At 42.2% G+C, this 20,492-nt stretch overlaps 3 protein-coding genes across 7 annotated transcripts; 2 read left to right on the top strand and 1 right to left on the bottom strand.

Moving 5' to 3' along the window:
• Positions 1–538: 538 nt before the first annotated feature.
• Positions 539–8,156, top strand: slc7a4 (solute carrier family 7 member 4). 2 transcript variants are annotated; one of them, XM_037777412.1, is made up of 5 exons: positions 539–953; positions 2,500–3,563; positions 3,697–4,403; positions 4,668–4,776; positions 5,436–5,656. In XM_037777412.1, the coding sequence occupies exons 2-5, from the start codon at positions 2,582–2,584 to the stop codon at positions 5,654–5,656; spliced, it is 2,019 nt and encodes a 672-aa protein (XP_037633340.1). In that variant the 5' UTR covers positions 539–953; positions 2,500–2,581. The 2 variants fall into 2 exon arrangements, with proteins under 2 accessions (XP_037633340.1, XP_037633342.1); XM_037777414.1 differs by lacking the exon at positions 539–953 and having other exon boundaries at positions 2,582–3,563; positions 5,436–8,156.
• Positions 8,157–9,775: 1,619 nt separating this feature from the next.
• On the bottom strand, positions 9,776–14,103 carry ccdc157 (coiled-coil domain containing 157). Of its 4 annotated transcripts, none has more exons than XM_037777409.1 (10): positions 13,825–14,103; positions 13,585–13,735; positions 12,040–12,715; positions 11,880–11,957; positions 11,598–11,767; positions 11,291–11,467; positions 11,038–11,206; positions 10,651–10,790; positions 10,428–10,522; positions 9,776–10,321 (listed from the first exon to the last, which is right to left on the bottom strand). In XM_037777409.1, exons 1-10 carry the CDS (start codon positions 14,070–14,072, stop codon positions 10,063–10,065), a joined length of 2,163 nt encoding a protein of 720 aa, XP_037633337.1. In that variant the 5' UTR covers positions 14,073–14,103; the 3' UTR covers positions 9,776–10,062. The 4 variants fall into 4 exon arrangements, 3 of the variants coding, with proteins under 3 accessions (XP_037633337.1, XP_037633338.1, XP_037633339.1); XM_037777410.1 differs by having other exon boundaries at positions 11,598–11,764; XR_005207845.1 differs by lacking the exons at positions 9,776–10,321; positions 10,428–10,522; positions 10,651–10,790; positions 11,038–11,206 and having other exon boundaries at positions 11,326–11,467; positions 11,598–11,744.
• A 4-nt stretch (positions 14,104–14,107) lies between these two features.
• sf3a1 (splicing factor 3a, subunit 1) lies at positions 14,108–19,694 on the top strand. Its single transcript, XM_037777408.1, has 16 exons — positions 14,108–14,249; positions 14,375–14,455; positions 15,758–15,867; positions 15,967–16,168; positions 16,261–16,512; positions 16,603–16,677; positions 16,770–16,920; positions 17,014–17,210; positions 17,352–17,469; positions 17,563–17,870; positions 17,963–18,205; positions 18,286–18,490; positions 18,616–18,770; positions 18,937–19,038; positions 19,132–19,203; positions 19,295–19,694. Exons 2-16 carry the CDS (start codon positions 14,408–14,410, stop codon positions 19,394–19,396), a joined length of 2,340 nt encoding a protein of 779 aa, XP_037633336.1. The 5' UTR covers positions 14,108–14,249; positions 14,375–14,407; the 3' UTR covers positions 19,397–19,694.
• The last annotated feature ends 798 nt before the right edge of the window (positions 19,695–20,492 follow it).

Genomic DNA, 20,492 nt, shown 5'->3' with positions numbered 1-20,492 from the left:
CATGCACTACTGTCAGGATATAGTGACCGTTTTATAAAAATAACTTTTGTTTTTTTTTTAATTCATTTTTATTTGGAGACGTTGACACTTTACGTGAACAAGGAATGTACATGTTTGTAGCATGATGTAATGAGTAGCATGTAATTAAAAGAGTATAATTCATTTTTTTTCATTTTTTAAGTCTACATATACAATAAACATTGTGTCCACCCGCCTATTCGTGAGGTACACACCTACAGTGGCAGAGAGGGAAAGGAGAAGAAAAAAAAAACCAATCAAATCAGGATCGCGTTTAGCTGTGCACAATGTCTAAATAATGGGAAAAAAATAAGTTAAATATATATATATATACATACATATATACCTGCATATACACACATATATATATATATATACACATACATACTGTACATATCCATACAAACGTGTACATACATACATAATCATAACATTCCCAAGAACCCTATATATTTGGGATGTCAATAACTTTTTTAATCATATTTGCTCCATTTCTACCCACTGCAGCTTTAATATTTTTAATTTAAAGATTATATTTACAAAACTCTAAAAAAAAAAAGAAAAAAAAAAAGCAAAATATAGGTACAGTGGGGTCACATTTTCTGACGACAGCCGTCAGAAATGGTGACCTCATGTGTTGCTGACTCTCTGCGGTCACAGACTTCGCTGTAACACCTGCTCTGCTCCGGATAATCTCCCCATGATTCTGCTGTAATAATATGGGTGGGGCAACGGGGCGCAGTGGGGAAGCCCTCTGAGGTAATAAAGGTGACTGCGCCTTTAAGAAGACGTCCAGGCAGCGCATGTTGGTTTTTAGTCGTCGGCGCACCTTCTGCTCTGCCCCATCATCACATCACCAGACGATGAACCAACCAGGCAACTTCCCGCAGCAGCACCGGACCTGCAGCACTAATGAAATACCCTGAACAACAAAGGTAAAGCAACTATTGTATATTTCTCATGTTAATACTGAAGTCTTTCTTTTTGTGGTTACAAAGGGAATTTAAATTACAATCACACCTGCTCACTCACGAATTAAAACACTGCATCCAGCAGCCTTATCCAGGAGAGAGGAAGTCATGCACTATAACGATCCTTTCTTTTTTTCCCCGTTTCCATTTTGTTATAAATTATTAATTTGACATTTATTTATTCCCTTCGTCGTCTGCGGTGCGGTATGTGGTCATGGATATATACTGGAGATGATGTAGTGTAAAACGCATCTCGGTAGTTCATGGCGGGGCTTTTATTTCTAGAGGGGAATAAAAGCGTTACGTAATTCTAGCGGAGGCGTCCTGTTGTCGCCATATGCCTGGTATCGAGGGCAGGAATCGGATGTTGCACCGCCCAGACCAAGAGGATGAAAACAGGGTCTGGTGATGAAAAGCAGCAGTCAAACAAATACAAATGCATCATCTACATCTTCTGTCGTTCCTGTCTTTTTGAGCTTTTATTTTACACATCAGTGCCTTTTTAGATGACGTGGACTATAGCCTGTGATGAGTGCTCAGTGCCACACATGCAGGCCGCTTTGACAAATCTAGTGGTGAAACAGCCAGATAGACATGGTTACATCTTAAAACATCTTGTGGGATTCATTTGGGATTATTTATTATGATTAACTGCAAGTAAATATGCTGGGTTTTTTTTTTTACTATACTGCTATTATTGCTATTATTATTATTATTATTATTATTATTATTATTATTATTACTATCTATTGGTCCTATTTAACCAACGTTTTATTTTTATTATATCATCAAAACTTTACAACATTTTTATTTTTTTCAAGCTATGAGAATTGCAATAAAGGTCCCATATTATGCTCATTGTCAGGTTCATACTTGTATTTTGTGTTTCTACTAGAACATGTTTACATGCTGTAATGTTAAAAAACAACAACTTTATTTTCCTCATACTGTTTGCCTGAATATGCCTGTATTTTACCCTCTATCTGAAACGCTCCGTTTTAGCTCATTTCAACGGAATTACAACGGAATTGCCTTGCTAGGCAACAGTTTGGGTCCATGTTTATTTCCTATCAGCTGATGTCATTTACATAGTCTGCAACCGGAAATAAACTGGCACACATTAAGAATGTTTAAAACCGTGTAATGGTCTAAATATTGTAGATTTTATCACATCACAAATGAACAGAAATCCTGACGGCTTGTTTAAAACGCACAATTTCTGAATATGGGTTGTGCGTATTTCTCCGTATATTGAACATTTCAATATTTTAACAGTATTTATATAGCACTTAAATATGCTTTTATACTATAACAGACGTGACAGTTTTACTTTTTACAATATGGGACCTTTAAGTTCAACCATTATTTTGTGTTTCTTGACGTGACTGGAATGTAGAAGACACAGTAAACACACCAAAACACCTGCAGTATTTTTCCTCGTCGTTCCAGTCTTTCCTGTTGCTGCATACCTTTGTCAATAGGCCGATTGTGCTTGTGCTGTGTCTTGCAGGTCAGTGTGATAGATAGGTAATGGATCCAGTGTGACTGTTTCAACACCATCCTTCCCAGCTGGCCTGTCTAACTCTGTAGCTATGGCGGCTTGTCCGAGAGGCTGCAGCCCGGCTGTGCGCCTTTGTCAGAAGCTGAACCGGCTCAAAACACTGGACGATGACATGATGGCCACGTCGCTGAAACGCTGCCTCTCCACCCTGGATCTGACTCTGTTGGGAGTCGGCGGCATGGTGGGCTCTGGGCTTTACGTCCTGACAGGAACAGTGGCTAAAGACATGGTTGGGCCCGCTGTTATCATATCCTTCATTTTTGCGGGTTTTGCCTCTCTACTGGCCGCCTTTTGTTACGCAGAGTTTGGAGCGCGCATTCCCAAAACAGGATCTGCCTACATGTTTACCTATGTCTCCGTGGGAGAGATCTGGGCCTTTCTCATTGGCTGGAATGTGATTCTGGAGAACATGATTGGCGGCGCTGCCGTGGCACGAGCCTGGAGTGGCTATCTGGACTCCATTTTTAACCACGCCATCCAGAACTACACGGAAACGCACGTAATGCAGTGGAACGTGCCCATCCTCGCCCATTACCCTGACCTCCTCGCGGCGGGGATTCTAGTCGTTGCCTCGTTCTTCATTTCCTTCGGCGTTCAAGTGTCCTCTTACCTCAATCATATCTTCTCCACTGTAAGCATGATTGTCATTGTTTTCATCCTGGTATTTGGCTTTATACTGGCTGAACCAGCCAATTGGAGCCAGAAAGAAGGAGGTTTTGCACCTTTCGGGATGTCTGGAATACTGGCGGGCTCCGCCACATGCTTCTACGCATTTGTGGGTTTCGATGTCATTGCATCCTCAAGTGAGGAGGCAAAGAACCCACAGAAAGCTATTCCCATCGCCACTGCGATCTCCCTCGGACTGGCCGCGGCAGCTTACATCCTGGTCTCCACGGTGCTCACGCTAATGGTACCCTGGCATACACTGGACCCCAACTCAGCTCTATCAGATGCTTTCTTCCGCCGGGGTTACAGTTGGGCTGGAATCATTGTGGCAGTCGGTTCCATCTGTGGTGAGTGTCAACCTTTAATTGAGAAGTACAATTTAAATGTCTGTTAGAGTAAATCTAATAAGTAGTAATATTGACTGCACAGTGCTATATTCTGACTAATGGTCTGATAATGACTGTCTGCTCCCATTTCTAGGCATGAACACTGTGCTGCTAGGTAATCTCTTCTCCCTCCCTCGGATTGTGTACGCCATGGCGGAGGATGGGTTGTTCTTCTCCATTTTTGCACGGGTCAACCCCGTCACCAAAGTCCCTGTCATTGCTATACTGGTGTTTGGGATCCTCATGGCCATCCTGGCTCTCATCTTTGACCTGGAGGCGTTGGTCCAGTTCTTGTCCATCGGCACCCTCCTGGCATACACCTTTGTGGCGGCGAGTATCATTGTCCTGCGCTTCCAGCCCGACAAAACCAGCTCCAAGGAAAGTGCTTCCACGTCTCCCAACCCCAACGCCGAGCCTTCCCCCGCCCCCTCAGAGTCTCAGACCATAAACGAGGACAGCGGGGAGCTGAAGCAGTACGAGTCCTTCTCCGACAAACTCCAGTTGGTGGAGAGGCAGGCGGCGAGAGAGCCGCGTGGGGTGGGACAGCTGAAGGCCTTCTGGGAACCGTACCTGGGCAAGCTGTTTGGGAACTGTGAGCCGGGCGAGGTGGTGGGCTTCTGCGTGCTGGCTCTGATGGTGAGCTCAGTCTCCTTCTGCGCCGTGTTAGAATTTGGAAACCACCAGCTGCAGCTGCCGGTCTGGAGCTTCGCAATGCTACTGGTGATTTTTAGCTTAGCTTATATTGTCAGCCTGGCGCTCATATGGATGCACGAGCCACAAACCAACAGAAAAACATTCCAGGTGAGCTCTTTTAGAATGATTACACAACTGTATGTGTAATATGGTGATTGAATACTGCTGTCTTTCACTCTGTTTGGTCCTCACAGATAAACGTATATTTGCCCCCCATGACTCATCTCACTGTCCTGGCAGCAACATACATTTAAATCATGCTCAACAGTTAATATCAATTAAATTGTTGCATTTGTTTGAAGCCAATTGTTATTGTTATGAAAACTACATTAGCTGTGATAGGAGTATGACTGATGTGCTATTGTTGTGTAGGTACCTTTGGTTCCATTGACTCCAGCTGCCAGTATCCTCATTAACGTGTTCCTCATGATGAAGCTCAGCTACCTAACCTGGATTCGATTCACCGTTTGGATCGCCATAGGTAAGAAGGCACCTGATCTCAGGCGCTGGGTTTTCAACGCCCTCCCTACACAAACGCTGATTTGCATTTTGGTTACTTAAAAGCAAACTAATCAGACCTGAAATGGCTGTTATCCAAGTACGTAGTCTGAATGCACCGCCATAAAACATCATCAACATCATAAGTAGAGATTAAACAAATGTCTGCACAATAAGGGAATAGAGAAAGTTTTCCCTTTGGTCAGCATCAACCCTCTGAGGATGTAGATGGTGGTCAAACAGCGTTAATGCCCTGTCAGTAAGAGGGGGATCACTTGGGAAACATGATTAGCTGCATTAGCTTAAGGCTTCTCTGGAGCGGTAAACCATTTAAAGAATACTGTCACACTGCAGCAAGTTAACAAGATGCACACGCGTGGAATATTACACTAGACAGGGTCTTAGTTCTAGGCTCTCTCTCTCTCAGGACGCCTTTCCCTAGAGAAAGTATAACATAAAGTGAAATCAGCTAGACAAAGCCATTATAAGTCAAATACATTGATTTTGCTCATAGAAAATCAAATATGAAAGCCATCAACATTTCACAAACTAAGGCTTTGCATCCCACGTGGAGACACTTTTGTCATTACTCACCTGTGTACAGCGTGCCCTGACTTTAATTTCGTGCCGTCCCTTTCCCAGGTCTCTTGGTGTATTTTGGCTATGGGATCTGGCACAGTAAGGAGGGCATGCGGGAGCTGCAGCCCAAAGACATGGCCGCCCGGTACGTGGTGCTACCCAGCGGCAGCCTGGTAGAGACAGTGCAGCCTGTCCAGCCCGACGGAGAAGTGGTGGACGCCTCGGCGCACCACACCAGCCCCTCCACTGCCTCGACCGCTGAGGAGTACTCAGAAAAGAGATGATGTGTGACCAAACATAGTCGTTACTACTGCCTGGTATTGTCTGCTGTCTCCCACTCATACGCTTGACTATTACTAGTGTTCTCTCTGTATCTCACTCCCTTTAGCGTGTGACTGGCCTGCCACAGTCTGTACTCGTTGCTCTGCAAATGTAAGCACACCACAGGATGGGATGCACGCTCTCTGTCTCGTTGTGAAGCCTATTTGTATATCTTGTAATACTCAAATGTACAGTAGAGAGCTTTATTACTGTCCTGCAAACTCCTAGCATCAAAATTGTGTTATATCCTTCGAGACCAGCTCTTTTCTTGCAACCTTGCCAGTTTGTCAGAATCCACGTTGTTATAGGTTATATATGGTGCTTTCTTTGTGACAAACGTTTAGCTAAAGGTGCTAAATGCGAGATTGGGAGCATTTCTACTGACTCTCGGCACCATGTTGAGAGCCGTGTGGAGGCAATAGAAATGCTCTGAATTCCGTATAGAGAACCTTTAAGTATACTCAGTGGATAATTTGTTTTTTTAAAAAGGAAAATCAACATTCACCAAAATAGTAATTTTTAAGATATCATTTTGAGCACATTAAGCATTCATAAATTGCATGTTTTTATTAGCTCAACTGAGGAATGCACACACTTTTGTGAGTTTACATTTTTGCCTTTTTCTTTTGTTCTTCTCCCCAAAGCCTCAGGAGAAACTATAGGCTCTAATCATTTGGATCCTCTTAGTCCATCTCCTCCTTTTGGTACTCATAGACTGCCCTTAGTGGCTTCTGGCAATTATTTAATCCCATATTCTACGATATGTATTTATTTTTCTATTATCGCTTTTATACAGATAATATTAGCTTTAATTTTTTCTGAGTTGTGATTGTCCTTTTTCTGTGTGTTATTCTCATTCCCAGGGTGTCAAATACCGATGCTTTGTCACGGCCGTTGGCGTTTGATACTGCTGCACAAGGCACCCTTTAGTGCCCTTTAGCTTCCGTTAACTACAATGTAAACCCATCCTTAGCAACAGTAAACGCTCAGAGAAAGTGCTGTGGTGACGTAGTTTAAAGACCAAAAAGACACACATGGGAGGGGTGGTGAATGGGGCCAACAAACACAAGCCTTTCATCCTGTTCGTGTCCAGTGCGTTAAGTTTCACTTTCACGTTACAATCAGCTGTTCGTTCGTGTCGTAGTAGTTTTAAATGCAACCATGTAGTTTTTTTTCCTAAACCTAACTAAGTGCTTTTACTGCCTAAATCTAAAATGACGACAAGGGGCGTGACAAAGCAACCGTATGTGACGAGCTGGGATGAGAATGTGTTTGAGTTATATATGTTTTGCATGTACCTCTATTTATCTCCGTATCAGTAATTTGTGTTCACCTTTTAAGTGGCTGACATCACTTCAGTGCTTCACTTAATCTCCTAAATCTCATCCCATGACCCTGTTCTTTTTTGTGTCACTGATCTTGCACTCGTGCCGTCTTTTCTCACGCACATTCACACAGCAGTCCTTTACCCTTTCTCCCTGTTGGTATATGAGATTAGGAATCAAAGCACATAGTTTATTAACCTTTTATTTTACTGTGATTTCCTGAGATAATCTGAGAGATAATTACATTATTGGATATATAAAGCAAGCACAAACCTACTGAATCCTGGGAATCTTCACACACAGGGTAGAATATTGGCAGACAGGCAGACTTTGGTTGCTATGTTAAACCCGGGATGTGCTTCATCTCTCCGAGGCCTCCGTAATCCCAGCAGATTTGCATTAGTCCCTGTCGCCAGTCTGCAGTTTGACCTAGATTAGAGAAAGGCACAACATGTGAGAACACTCATATTATACAGAAAACATTCCCACAGCCTACACATGGAAACAACAGTGTCAATAAGTGATGTGAGGCTTTATTTTTTATTACATACTGGTAAATGTACTTTAAAAGATCCCAATGAATTGTGTGTTTTTTTCATTTCAGTTTGTGTTTGCATGTAGACAACAAACCAATGGCCTTAAACGTGCTGTAATCAATGCAGACTGATTCCCAAAGTTAATCAGTCTTAATGATTTAGTTGTTACATTTCTTTGTCTGTTAGATAAAAACTTTCATGCTTTCTAAATATTAAACCAAAACACAAACATGCGAGAGAATGTACAGTAGGAGGCATTTTGGCATTATTTTAGAGAATTTTGTACAACTTTGCACACTGAAAACTATTGTCTGGTATTTTTCTGTTTCACAGTTATGCTTTGGATGTCGAGGCCAGTGACAGATACAGTATATGGTGATACCGTTGTGCTTTCTGAAGCTGAACGTTCTCTCACTTTTTTCTCTGTCTGTTTTGTGCCAGGAAGCACAGTTATAAATGATCCAATTCTCTTCTGTATAGTATTGTACTCTGTACTTGCACATTAAGTTCTGAAATCTTCTGTTATAGTGTATGTCTGTATAAAATGCAAAAGACTGTGTTATAAATTAAAAATAAATGTTTTGAAGCAACATTTACAAAAATCTAAATTGTGGAATAATTTATATAATCCTATGAAAAGTTAGAATACACAAGTTATAAAAAATATTTCTAAATTGTTTCAGAAAGTCTCATCCTCACATAATAACACACTTATCTAAATATTCACATAAAGAAGAAGAAAACTAAAACATAAACTCAAATTCATTCAACATGGAACCTGGACAAATGGATAATTAAATCAAATAAATTATAAATAGCATATAACGCAAACAATGTGTTATGCATAGAGTTTTAAGAATGACATAGGATAAAAATACTAAAAATTAAGTTCTTTCCATAGTGGTTGTGGCATGCCAAACTTTGGCTCCCACACATAAAATATCTGGGAATTTTGACTATGTCTAGTATTATATCTGTGCTGGTCTTTAGTAGGCATTTATACACATGGCTTGCTGCTAAATATTGAACCCAAATTATTGCTAATGTGTGACCATTTATTGATGTCCTAAAATGCCTTATAATTAAATTCTTTTAATGTAATCAAAAATGTAGCATATGATATTATTTTGTACAATCTGCGAGCAAGCCTCTTGCTGCTTAGAAAGACCACGGTAATATAAATTACATGCTTAGTCAATTCTTGATTGTATACATAACATTTTCTAACATTAAGAGACATTTTCTTCTATAAACTTCTTTTCATTGTTTTAACCAGATAAACATTGATTAAAATAAGTATAAGTTAAAGGTGTCCAACACAAAAACAATTCTGTCTCCATCAAGAAACATCAAGAATACACGTCTCTTATACAGTGTTGTCTGTTACATATATATAAGTACATTTGTGCTGCTTAACTTGACTAAATGCCAAAGTTAATATGAATGAATCATTTTGTGAACTTTAATTACATGCTTGGTGACACAGCTTTATATTTAACCCAATTTAAGGATTAACCCTCGGGTCATGAGCTGTCTATTAAGTAAATGAAATGATAGGTCAGGTGGTCATTTGGGTAATAAAATATTGGTGAGAAATCTGAGTTTTACTATGATGTAGTAATGTTAATCAGGTGTTTGCAGTTAGTTACCAATACTTGTTTGTGAAAACAGATACAAGAACAAATAGAAGATGTGTTTGACTTGTTCTGACACAAGCTCAGTCTCTAGGGCCACCTATTAGACTCAGATTACAAACCTGAGCACATGACATCTCAAATTACCACTGCAAAGTAAACCTCGTGACGTGCAGTGCAAACACACAGATGACAAGCGAGAAGCGTTAACTCACATATATATCTACAGTACGTCTGCTCCTGATCTCGGAGCACTAATGAGGACTAACTGACAGATTAGCTTGGACGGTGTGAATAAAGGTCCGTAGTGATTCAGCAGAGCGTGAATCCTGTGAGCACTTGGCGTTTCCATGGAAACTCCTTGTCAGATAGCACTTAAAAGCAACACATCTGTCTCTTTGTGTCATTGTTTGTGTGACACTCAAGGTTGTACAAACCGCCTATTTACTCAGAGCCATGTGACTCATCTGATGATAAGGCTACCTATTCAGATACACACAGCATATCATATATCTAGAAACCTAATATGCGATAGCAATCAACATCCTATTAAAAAAGCAGCAAAATGACAGTCCTCTTTATATATATATATATATATCAGTTTATTATATATATATTCAACGTAACATAATGAGAAATGTTATGTTGAATAAATGACAGCGGTAATCCACTGTCATAAGTGGAGGCAGTGACAATGTAAAAGTACAAAAGCATTAGTGTTAGTGTGCTATAATGTACAATAAGACATTATTACATAATGTAGGGATTGTGCCTTTTATGAGTCGTGTGGTTGTTGCCGAATATCCTTAAACAGAGCTATGTTCTTTCTCTCTCCAACTGCAAGAGTGTCTTCTGTTTGAGTGCATTTACGCATTCAGGGTTTCGTTTTTTTCCTCTGATTCGAGCCTCTGGAGTGAGAGAGGAGAAAACCACTGCGGGTTTTTGTGTGGCTTTTAGCGGCAGTGTTGAGGTGGAGGGTTTGAAGATGGAGTTGTAGGGACGAGGGGGAGGCGGGGGAGGCGGAGGCAGTGGACACACGATCCTCTGACCCGGCTGACTCCAGACCACTTTCCCCTCGCTTTACTTCCCTCCCTCTGTTAATGTATCCCAGCCCAGTCGCACTGCTGCTCTGCCTGTTGTACAAAGAAGAAATAAGGCCAAACCGGAAACGCAGCATGATGATTAATCATTTATAAAAATGGATGCAGAATGCTACATTTTTAAACAAATCTAACTTACAATGGACTCCTTTGCATTTGTGCCAGGTTATTCTGTTGCTTTTCTACTGGTGTGCCGGGCAGAGAGAGGCTCCATGTCTGCTGAGGTGAGGCTTCCTGTGGATAAAAATACATAGTCTAATATCCACAAAATCAACATGTAGCATCTGAATGTAATTTTTTCTTTAAAGTTTATTCATGTGTAAAACACATCAATTCACATACAGTATTTTCATCCGTCTTACCCTGGTGGCATTGTTTTGTGCTCTTTCCCTCAGTTTCACAAGGCTGGCGTACAGGGTAGTGTTTTCCTGCTCCAGAACTTTCATACGAATGTTATTTGCCTGCAATTGTCGCTCCATATCCAAAAGCACATTTCCTGTACCTTGAAAATATGCAATGAACAACATGTAAACACTGACAACACAACTACAGCGCTCAAAAAAGAAGCAAATGGGAAATAAATGACTGGATACAAGATTCACACATTGTTTTTCCAGGTAATGGGGAGCTAGCTGATGCCCTTAGAGGAGTGTTAACAGCACTGAGCGGGTTTTATGATCAAACAGTTAGTAAGCGTAATGTCAGTCAGATGTTAATATTGCATAGACAAATATGAACTAATTGCCTACTCTGTGGTTGGGCCTGAACCAGAGGGCTGAGCTCTGGGAACGCCACCAACAGCCTCTCCCTCTCCCTTAAAGCATGGACGTATTCCTTCAGCTCAGTCACGCTGCTCTTCAGCTCGCCTATGTGTGTTTCCTGTGTCTGCTTCTCCTTTTGGAGCCCCAGACACAGGTCCTGTTGGACAGAAGCATCACAGCATGAGCCACTATTTAAAAAGGTATTATCATGAAATGCTGCACTAAATGACCTCCAATGTACCTGCTGCTGAGAGAGCTGAGCCTGCATCTGCTCTTTTTCCTCTGACATCTGTTGCAGCTCATTGTGAAGGTCGATCTGTCTCTCCTCGCTCTCTCCCAGCTGCCCCTGCAGCTCTTCACACTCTTCGTCGAGAGCGTCGACTCTCTCTAACAAAGACTTCTGCTTTGCCTGCATTGACTAGACGCACAAACACACACACACAGACACACACACACACACAAAAACGAACCTGTGTAAATCTATTTGAATACTGTCATGATCTCCAGCTAAAAATAACAAATAATTCTGCATTAGTGATGACACTGACCTCTTGCTGACGACAAGCGCTGTGGTACTTGGCGTTTTCTTTTTCAAGACGGAGTTGAGTTTCGGAGATCTGACTCTCTAACTGCTGGATCCTTTGCTGTAGTTTACAACAGGCCTCTTCCTCTGTGTGCAAGGTCCTCACTTTCTCCTGCAGCACATTGGCTTCACGTTCTACCACATAATAAAACTGATCCATCATCCAGCACATCAGGTTATTTTATGTGTATAACTAAGACAAGTGTATTTCATACAATTCTGCAAAATGTGAATATTATGTCCTTACCAAGTGCTTCTAATGCATCCTGCTGTACTGCTACTTTCTCTTTCAGTCTGGAATTACTCTCCTCCAAGCACAATGTTTCTGTTACAAAAAATATTAAAGACATAGTAGTAAATGAGATCTCAATGATTTCCCATTATATTTATTTGTGACTTTTCTGCACCTCTCTTGAGTTGTCGTTGTTCCTCTTGTAGCCTTTGCTCTGTTTCTTTCTCTGATCTCTTTGCTTTACTCAGTGAAAACTCCAGCTGGACTATGTTCACTTGGTGTTTCTCCACCTTTTCCTTGAACTCTTTCTGTGTTCTTTCCAGCTGAGACCTGAACCTCTCCCGCTCTGCTTCTGCCGCCGCTAGTCTATCCTTAAGAGGCTGCACAGTACCCCGCACATCCTGAAGATGTTTTGCCAGCCGGCGCATGTCTCTGAGTTGCTCACTGGCCCACTGGGCAACATCGCCTGCCGTCATATGTCCCGGCTCCAAGGTGTCCTCCACAGCTTCTAAGAGTGGCTGCAGAGATGAGGGCAGGCTCTCGCTCTGCAGCAATTCCACCAAAGCGTGTCCTGTTTTTATCAAAGTGGATTGCACTTGGTGGCATGTATTGCAGGGGACAAGGGATGATTCAATGGTCTGGCAGCTTACATTGTGGTTGTCAACTTTAGGATGGCATGGGGTGTTGTGATGATGATTCTGTGGCAAAAACATTAAGGAGCTTGTTGAGGACCACGCAGAAAAGCAACTTCCGCTTGTGCTCATTTGGGGGGAGACCGATGACACCGTCTCTGTCCCATTACAGTCAGATGTCTTTGCTTTTGTCTGTTTCTTAATGTCATTGTAGGATCCCTAAAAGAAGAAAGAACGCATAAAAAGTAATGAGATCAATTCTCTGTTAATATGTTGGTATTCTTTGAACATGTTTTTTGATATTCACTTAAAGGGACTGTTTGTAACTTCTTACACGTATAAATCAATCCGGGTCGGTGTCCCATGCACGCTCGCGTGTGGCTACGCTGTTCAGACAAGACTCCAACACAAACTACACGGAAGCACCAACACCGCAAAGTTATATCTAGTGAAGCCCGTCTTGCAAAACAGTGTTGGCCGCGGTTGGAGGACGAGGGGGAGACTGTAGCTTTGGTCTCCAGGGCCGGAGTGTCTGCTCCTCTGCCTGCTTGCCTTCACTCACAGCTCGCTCCACCTCTACACGTGCATGCGCGCACACTACACACTGCAGAAGAGTTAGTTTAGCTCAGAGAATATCTAGTGAATGTACAGTGGACGATTGTGCAGAACTAAATGCTGCAGCTCCTCCAGACCAACAGAGGTTTCCCGTGTCTTGTCACGTGACGAGGCTCCGCAACGAGTTACTTTATTGTCTCTGACCGGGTGCCTTGTCTCCCCTGTTCCCTCCCACCGCGGTCGGGAGGCTGAAGCAGGAAAAGCCAACACTAGGATCAGCATTGATTCATGGGGAGACCTCCGTCTGGTCAGCTAACATTACTGCCAAGCAGGTGAAATATAGAGTGATATTGTGCTTTTAGCTGACGTGTGTCGCCTCACTGTTTTGAGCGATGCTCGTTCATGTCTATGTAGAGCGAGCACAAGCGCGAGCCTGACGCTGACTTTCGTTGACTTAACGGCCACAGGTGTCGCTGTTAACAAGCATTTCTGATTCTTACAAACAGTCCCTTTAAATAAAGCAGTTTGCTTACCTTAATGTTGGCAAATTGAACTAAATTACTCCAATAGCTTCTGACTACAAGACCGACTGACAGGCATCCTTTCTGCTGGGTTTGTTCTCTCCTGTGGCTGCACCTCATTTGCTCAACATAAGCACTGAAGCTTTGTAGAAGAAGCAGTAGTCTTCAGAGAGAGGAGAGAGAACAGACATGTCCTGTTTTAGTCCTTAAGAAACATGTATTAATGTGATATTAATGTGAATGTAAAAGTACCTGTCAATCACCAGCTCCAATAACACAATGTGGGAGTGCTGATTGAAGGCGTCCTCTCCATCCACAAAGTCGTACTCCTCCAGCAGAGCCCCCATGTCCAGATTACAGGACAGTTTATCCGGGTACTTCCAGGAGGAGAAGTGGACCGGTCCGGTTCTGGAAAACACGTCCAGAATCGCACCTTGAAGGTCGACCACGTCTCTTCGGAGGCTCTCGATGCAGTCCTGACGACCCAAGAACTGACTCATGTCTGACAAGCTAACTTACACTTCTCAGCAATGAGAGCTTAGGTAGGTGTTTAGCTTGTTGGCATTACATCTCCCTGGGCAACCTGCAAAAACGAACTACAAGTCCCATAATGCATTGCGGCGTGTGTGTCCGGAAGTAAAACGTGTCTCCATTGGGGTCAACGAAAGCGCGACGCGGTGAGTGGTCAACTACGGCAAATTCAGACTTTTAGCTCTTATAGATTCATGTTTATAGCATAATATGCTGTCTATTAGGTGTTTCTAAACTACATAAACTCTTCTTGTTGGTCGGGTGTTTGCAGGTTACTTCCAGATTTCCAAATAAAGACGTCGCCATGCCGCCTGGGCCTGTTCAGATCGTCCAGCCGGAGCCCAACAACAAGGTGACTAGTTACCTAATGAAAGCCACGTAGCTGACATGCTGTTCCTGTGGGGGGAAACGAGCTATTAAACAATTAACTTACACTTTAAATTACTGTGAAATGTCTCCATGTATGTTGATTTTAGAGTAGGTATCGTCTATGTTGGATAATAACCACAAGGCTAAATCTTGTTAGCTTGTTGTTAGCCTCAGGGTCAATTCACAAATGAACTATAAAACGCATTATGATGTTTAGAAATAGCTGCTGAAACGTTTACTGTCGCTAGCCATTCATGTTTTAAAGCATAATTAATTGAAAATTTTACATTTGGGGAAAAAAAATCCACAGTAATGTTTCTTTCCAGACACACGATTGTGGTTAACTCACAGGTTCAACTGTAAGCAGGTAGATAGATAGTCACTTTATTGATCCTGAGGGAAATTCAAGTTTCCAGCATCACAGTTCCATAGTGTTAGTGTCCACATGTTAGTAAAAAGACAGTAAGAAAGTTAGTAGTGCAAAGTACAAAAAAAATGTACCAGATGTAAAAATACAAGAAGATGAAGAATACTGTTAAAACTGATCACTACTATACTGTTACAGCAAAATCTGTGTGGACTATCCCAGTTAACCCAGATGTTGTTTTTGTAGAAAGTAATAGTCTGCTGGCAGGCTGTTGGGTTTTTCCAGATATTATTGATACTTTGAGTGCCACAAGATCCATTTTCCTCTATTGTGACGTTATATTGGGATAGTGACGGAAGCATCAGATAGATGGATAGATAGATAGATAGTAACTTTAATGATCCTGAGGGAAATTCAAGTTTCCAGTATCAGTTTCATAGTGCAAAACATGTTAGTAAAAAGGTTAGTAGTGCAAAGTACAATGTACAAAAAAATATACCAGATATAAAAATACAAGGAGATGAAGAAAACTGTTAAAACTGAATATAGTGCAGGGTAACAGCTGTGATACAGGACTGTTAAAAAAAGTGAATAAAGTGCAGAAGAGACTGTTAAAATTGAGTATAGTGCAGGGTAACTCCAGTAGCTTAGTCTATGGAAGTACACTGTGTGCATTATTATCTGTCCTGCAGACCGTCCTCCTTTGTCCCCCCCCCCCTCCGTAGAGAGGTGTTATCAGAAGATGGCTCAAAACATCTACAAATAAAACTAAACCCATGTACATGGCATGATGCTACAAGGGGTGGGGGAGTATCTGTTGAAGCTAATGTTTTGGTAGTGAGTCAAGAGTAATAGTCTTGATTTGCATTTTTTATATATTGCATATTACAGCATAACAAATGTAAATTTTGCCAACAGAACGATGCACCACAAGAAGAAACCCCAGCTACTAAACCCATCGTTGGTATCATTTATCCACCTCCTGAGGTCCGAAACATAGTGGACAAGACAGCCAGCTTTGTCGCCAGGTTGGTTCCTCCACGTGTCAATTGTATAATGTTTTATACAGCTGCAATCTTAACTGGATTTTATGTCTATGATTTAACTAATTCTTTGTCATCTAACAGGAATGGACCCGAGTTTGAAGCAAGAATCCGTCAGAATGAGATCAACAATCCAAAGTTTAATTTCCTCAACCCTAATGACCCCTACCATGCCTACTACCGCCACAAGGTCAATGAATTTAAGGAAGGCAAAGCACAGGAACCATCTGCGGCAGTGCCTAAGGTTATGCAGCAGGCCATGCTGCAGTCTCAGCTTCCTTCAAAAGTAAGACATGGCAATCCAGTCGGCTGTTGTTTTTTTAATTTCTTACAATTGCTATTATTTGTTCATAACTAATATTTTCTGTTCGTCAATAGGTGCAGGTGATTCAAGAGGCTGTTGTCCCCAAAGAACCGCCTCCTGAGTATGAGTTCATTGCAGATCCTCCATCAATCTCAGCATTTGATCTGGATGTTGTCAAACTCACTGCACAGTTTGTTGCTCGCAATGGCCGCCAGTTTCTCACTCAGCTCATGCAGAAAGAACAGAGGAACTACCAGTTTGACTTTCTGCGGCCACAGCACAGCCTTTTCAACTACTTCACCAAACTGGTTGAGCAGTACACTAAGGTGACCCGACAAATTGTGCCCCTCTGATATTGTTGTTATTTTTTTGTTTGGGTAGTGATGCTAAACTGTATCTTGTCTCACAACACGTAGATTCTGATCCCTCCCAAAGGCCTTCTGACCAAGCTGAAGAGAGAGTCCGAGAATCCAAGAGAGGTTATGGACCAGGTAATCCCCTTAAACTGTGACTGTCCTCTAACAGTAAGCACTTAATAATATGTTCCCTATTTTAATCAGATGTCTTTCTGCACAACCATCAGGTGAGGTACCGCGTTGAGTGGGCAAAGTTCCAGGAGCGTGAGAGAAAGAAGGAGGAGGAGGAAAGGGAGAAAGAACGGGTGGCTTACGCCCAAATCGACTGGCATGACTTTGTAGTGGTCGAGACGGTGGATTTCCAGCCCAACGAACAAGGTAATATAACCACAATTATTCTAATCTTTAAATGTGTAAGCCCCTAAATGTAGCTAGAATAATTTATCTTTATTGGCATCTCTATTTCCCCAGGCCACTTCCCCCCACCAACTACACCAGAGGAGCTCGGCGCTCGCATCCTCATCCAAGAACGCTACGAGAAGTACGGAGAGAGCGAGGAGGTGGAGATGGAGGTTGAGAGTGAGGATGATGACGATGAACGGGAGGTTCGAGCCGAAGGCCATCCCTCACAACCCGATCAAGACACACAATTGCAGGACATGGATGAGGTAGGAGCCCTTTTCTCTCTCCGTCCAACTAAATTGAAAACATATGTTTACTGACTTTCTGCTTGAAAAGAAATAAAGTAACGATAAGTGCTGATAATAACATATCATTCATTATATGCCACCTCCTCTTACTTTCTTCAGGGATCTGATGACGACGATGATGGCATGAAGGCTCCACTGCCACCAGACAACCCTATGCCACCCCCACTGCCCCCAACTCCAGACCAGGTTATCATTCGCAAAGACTACGATCCCAAAGGTAACACATGCTTCCTTAGAGGGAATACCAAGTGCATAACAAGCTATTACTTTGTATAGTGTGTGTTAATCTCATGCTATCTTTTCCTCACAGCTTCCAAGCCCCCGCCCTCAATTGTAACTCCAGACGAGTACCTCATCTCACCAATTACCGGTGAGAAGATCCAAGCCAGTAAGATGCAAGAGCACATGCGCATCGGTCTGCTGGATCCGCGCTGGCTGGAGCAAAGGGACCGCAGCATCAGAGAGAGGCAGACCGAAGATGAAGTCTACGCTCCTGGCTTGGATATCGAGAGCAGCTTGAAACAACTGGCAGAGAGACGTACCGATATCTTCGGTGTGGAAGAGACGGCCATCGGTAAAAAGATCGGTGAAGAAGAAATCCAGAAGCCAGAGGAGAAGGTGAGCACACTTATGGGTTTATAATATTACACGGTGTGGGGTTAAAAGATTCCCTGAGATGAACGAAATTCTAATATTTCCATGTTTAACAGGTGACTTGGGATGGCCACTCAGGAAGCATGGCTCGTACCCAACAGGCAGCACAGGCCAACATCACCCTGCAAGAGCAGATCGAAGCCATTCACAAGGCCAAAGGACTGGTGGGAGAGGATGACACTAAGGAGAAAATTGGCCCAAGCAAGCCCAGTGATCATCATCACCAGCCGCCCATGCCCCCCTCTATGAATTTACCTAAACCCAATCCCCCAATGTCGGTGCCTCGCTTACCCCACAATGTGAGTTACTTAAAAAACAGTTAATTGATAATTAAATTAAATTGAATAATAAAAACTAATAATGTGTTCTATGTGAACAGATGGCACCGGTGCGCACCACCCTCCTCTCTGCCGTACCTGTAATTCCAAGAGGGCCCGGTACTCCTGTGGTGCGCCTTGCACCAGGACAAGTTATAGCATCAATGCCTCCCATGATTCCCGCTCCCCGCATCAACGTGGTCTCCATGCAGCAATCAGCACCTCACATCATGGCCCCCAGACCACCTCCCATGGTTGTTCCCACTTGTAAGATGACGGTTTCCAAACACCTATCACTGATATTCAAAATAAATATGCAAAATGTTTAGGAAATTACCTGAACCTTCCTCACTTTATCATTTTAAAATTGAAATAACTGCTTTTTCTTTCAGCATTCGTCCCTGCCCCTCCAGTACCACAACCCCCAAGCTCTGCTCCTGCCCCACCCTCCCACCCACCTCCACCTCATGACGACGAGCCAGCCAACAAGAAGATGAAGACGGAGGACAACCTTATGCCAGAGGAGGAGTTCCTTCGTAGAAATAAGGTTTGTTAGAGCAGCGAAATGTTAATGGTTTATTTCCAATAGTTAATCTTCGATCTGCATGAAGACAAAATTCTAAATACAGGATTCAAACTTTTTTTCATTAGAGCCAAATTTATTGGCAGGTCTTTAATTATACTGACTAACAACCTTTTTTTTTCCTCTCCAGGGTCCCGTGGCAGTTAAAGTACAGGTCCCCAACATGCAGGACAAGACCGAATGGAAGCTGAATGGCCAGGTGTTGAATTTCACTGTCCCGCTCACAGATCAGGTATGCAAATGTTGGCTTATCGTTTCCTTATTTTTTAGTGAGTGTAAGCCAGTGCACCGACTGCATTCTTATGGAAATACTATATCTCCACAGGTGTCTGTTATTAAAGTCAAAATCCATGAAGCCACAGGCATGCCAGCAGGGAAACAGAAGTTACAGTATGAGGTAAGATTTTTTTTTTAACCATAACATTCCTTTTAACCTTTTTAACCCGACTGATTGAATAATATTGTGTATTTTTTTTGTTCCTTTTTAGGGCATTTTCATTAAAGATTCCAACTCCTTGGCTTATTACAACATGAACAACGGTTCAGTCATTCACTTGGCACTGAAGGAGAGAGGCGGAAGAAAGAAGTGAGCCGTGCCGCAAGAAGGAAAAGATTTTACTTGTGGATGTTTTGTCACTCAGTCCTGTCATGTCATGTCATGTCATTTTTAGTTTAATGGCAATTGTCAGAATTATAATAAGCTTTTCTTACAGTTTTGTGTGAAGAGTTATTTTTTCTTAAATGCTAAGTGAATTATACAGTACACTGGCAGGCATGGCTTCACACTATTGGTTCAGCTCTTAATTTGTTCATGATTATATACAGTATTTCGTCACTTGTAACAACACGTAGAGCCCCATAATGCTAAATAAAGGAATTTAAAAAATCAAAATCTCCTTTTGTGGTTTTGTGGTTCACGATAATGTTGCAACAGACTCTCCTTGGGGAAGTGTGCCAGCTTCATATCAGAAAAACAAGAGAATCCAGAAATGGTTATGCAAGGCAAATAAACTTCAGTGTCAGTTCAGCCAATCTATTTTGTCAAAAGTGGCTTGTGACTCTATAATATGAAGGTTTATTGCTGCCCCGCTTCTTGGACACTGTGCCCGAGTTATGCTTGAGCTATTCCAAGGAGATATATAGTTGTGCACCACTGAAAACAGAAACTACATACTGTTTAGGTCCTTTACAATGCCAAGCAGAGAAGTGAGCAAGTATCTCGGTAGAAAAATCAAAATCTCCTTTTGTTGCTTCATGATGATGCATAAGGTTAATAACAATGTGATTAATGTAGGCTACATGCTCTGATGCACAACACTGTGTGCAAAATGGTCAGAATTATTGATGTAGACTAAACACAACAGTGAATAGTTTAGTCCAGACTAAATTGGTGGTTTAGGAAATTAGCTCTAGTAGACATGAATTTACATACAGTGCATATTTTTTTTTCCAGACATGAACATTTCCTTCCTGACCACAAGGGGGGTAAACTGTAGACACCAAGCAGAAACCAACCAACCCAGCCAGGACTGCAGACTTTTAGTGGGTCGCGGCAAAATCTGTCCAGCAGCACAATCTGGATGACAGGACAGCCGAACCAAGACATCCTAAACTACTTAACATAGTGACAGGCATCCTTTCTGCTGGGTTTGTTCTCTCCTGTGGCTGCACCTCATTTGCTCAACA

The sequence above is a fragment of the Sebastes umbrosus genome, chromosome 8 (assembly GCF_015220745.1).
Source record: "Sebastes umbrosus isolate fSebUmb1 chromosome 8, fSebUmb1.pri, whole genome shotgun sequence".
NCBI lineage: Eukaryota > Metazoa > Chordata > Actinopteri > Perciformes > Sebastidae > Sebastes > Sebastes umbrosus.
Note: the sequence above shows the minus strand (reverse complement) of the source record. Positions and strands in the feature narration are given on the sequence as shown.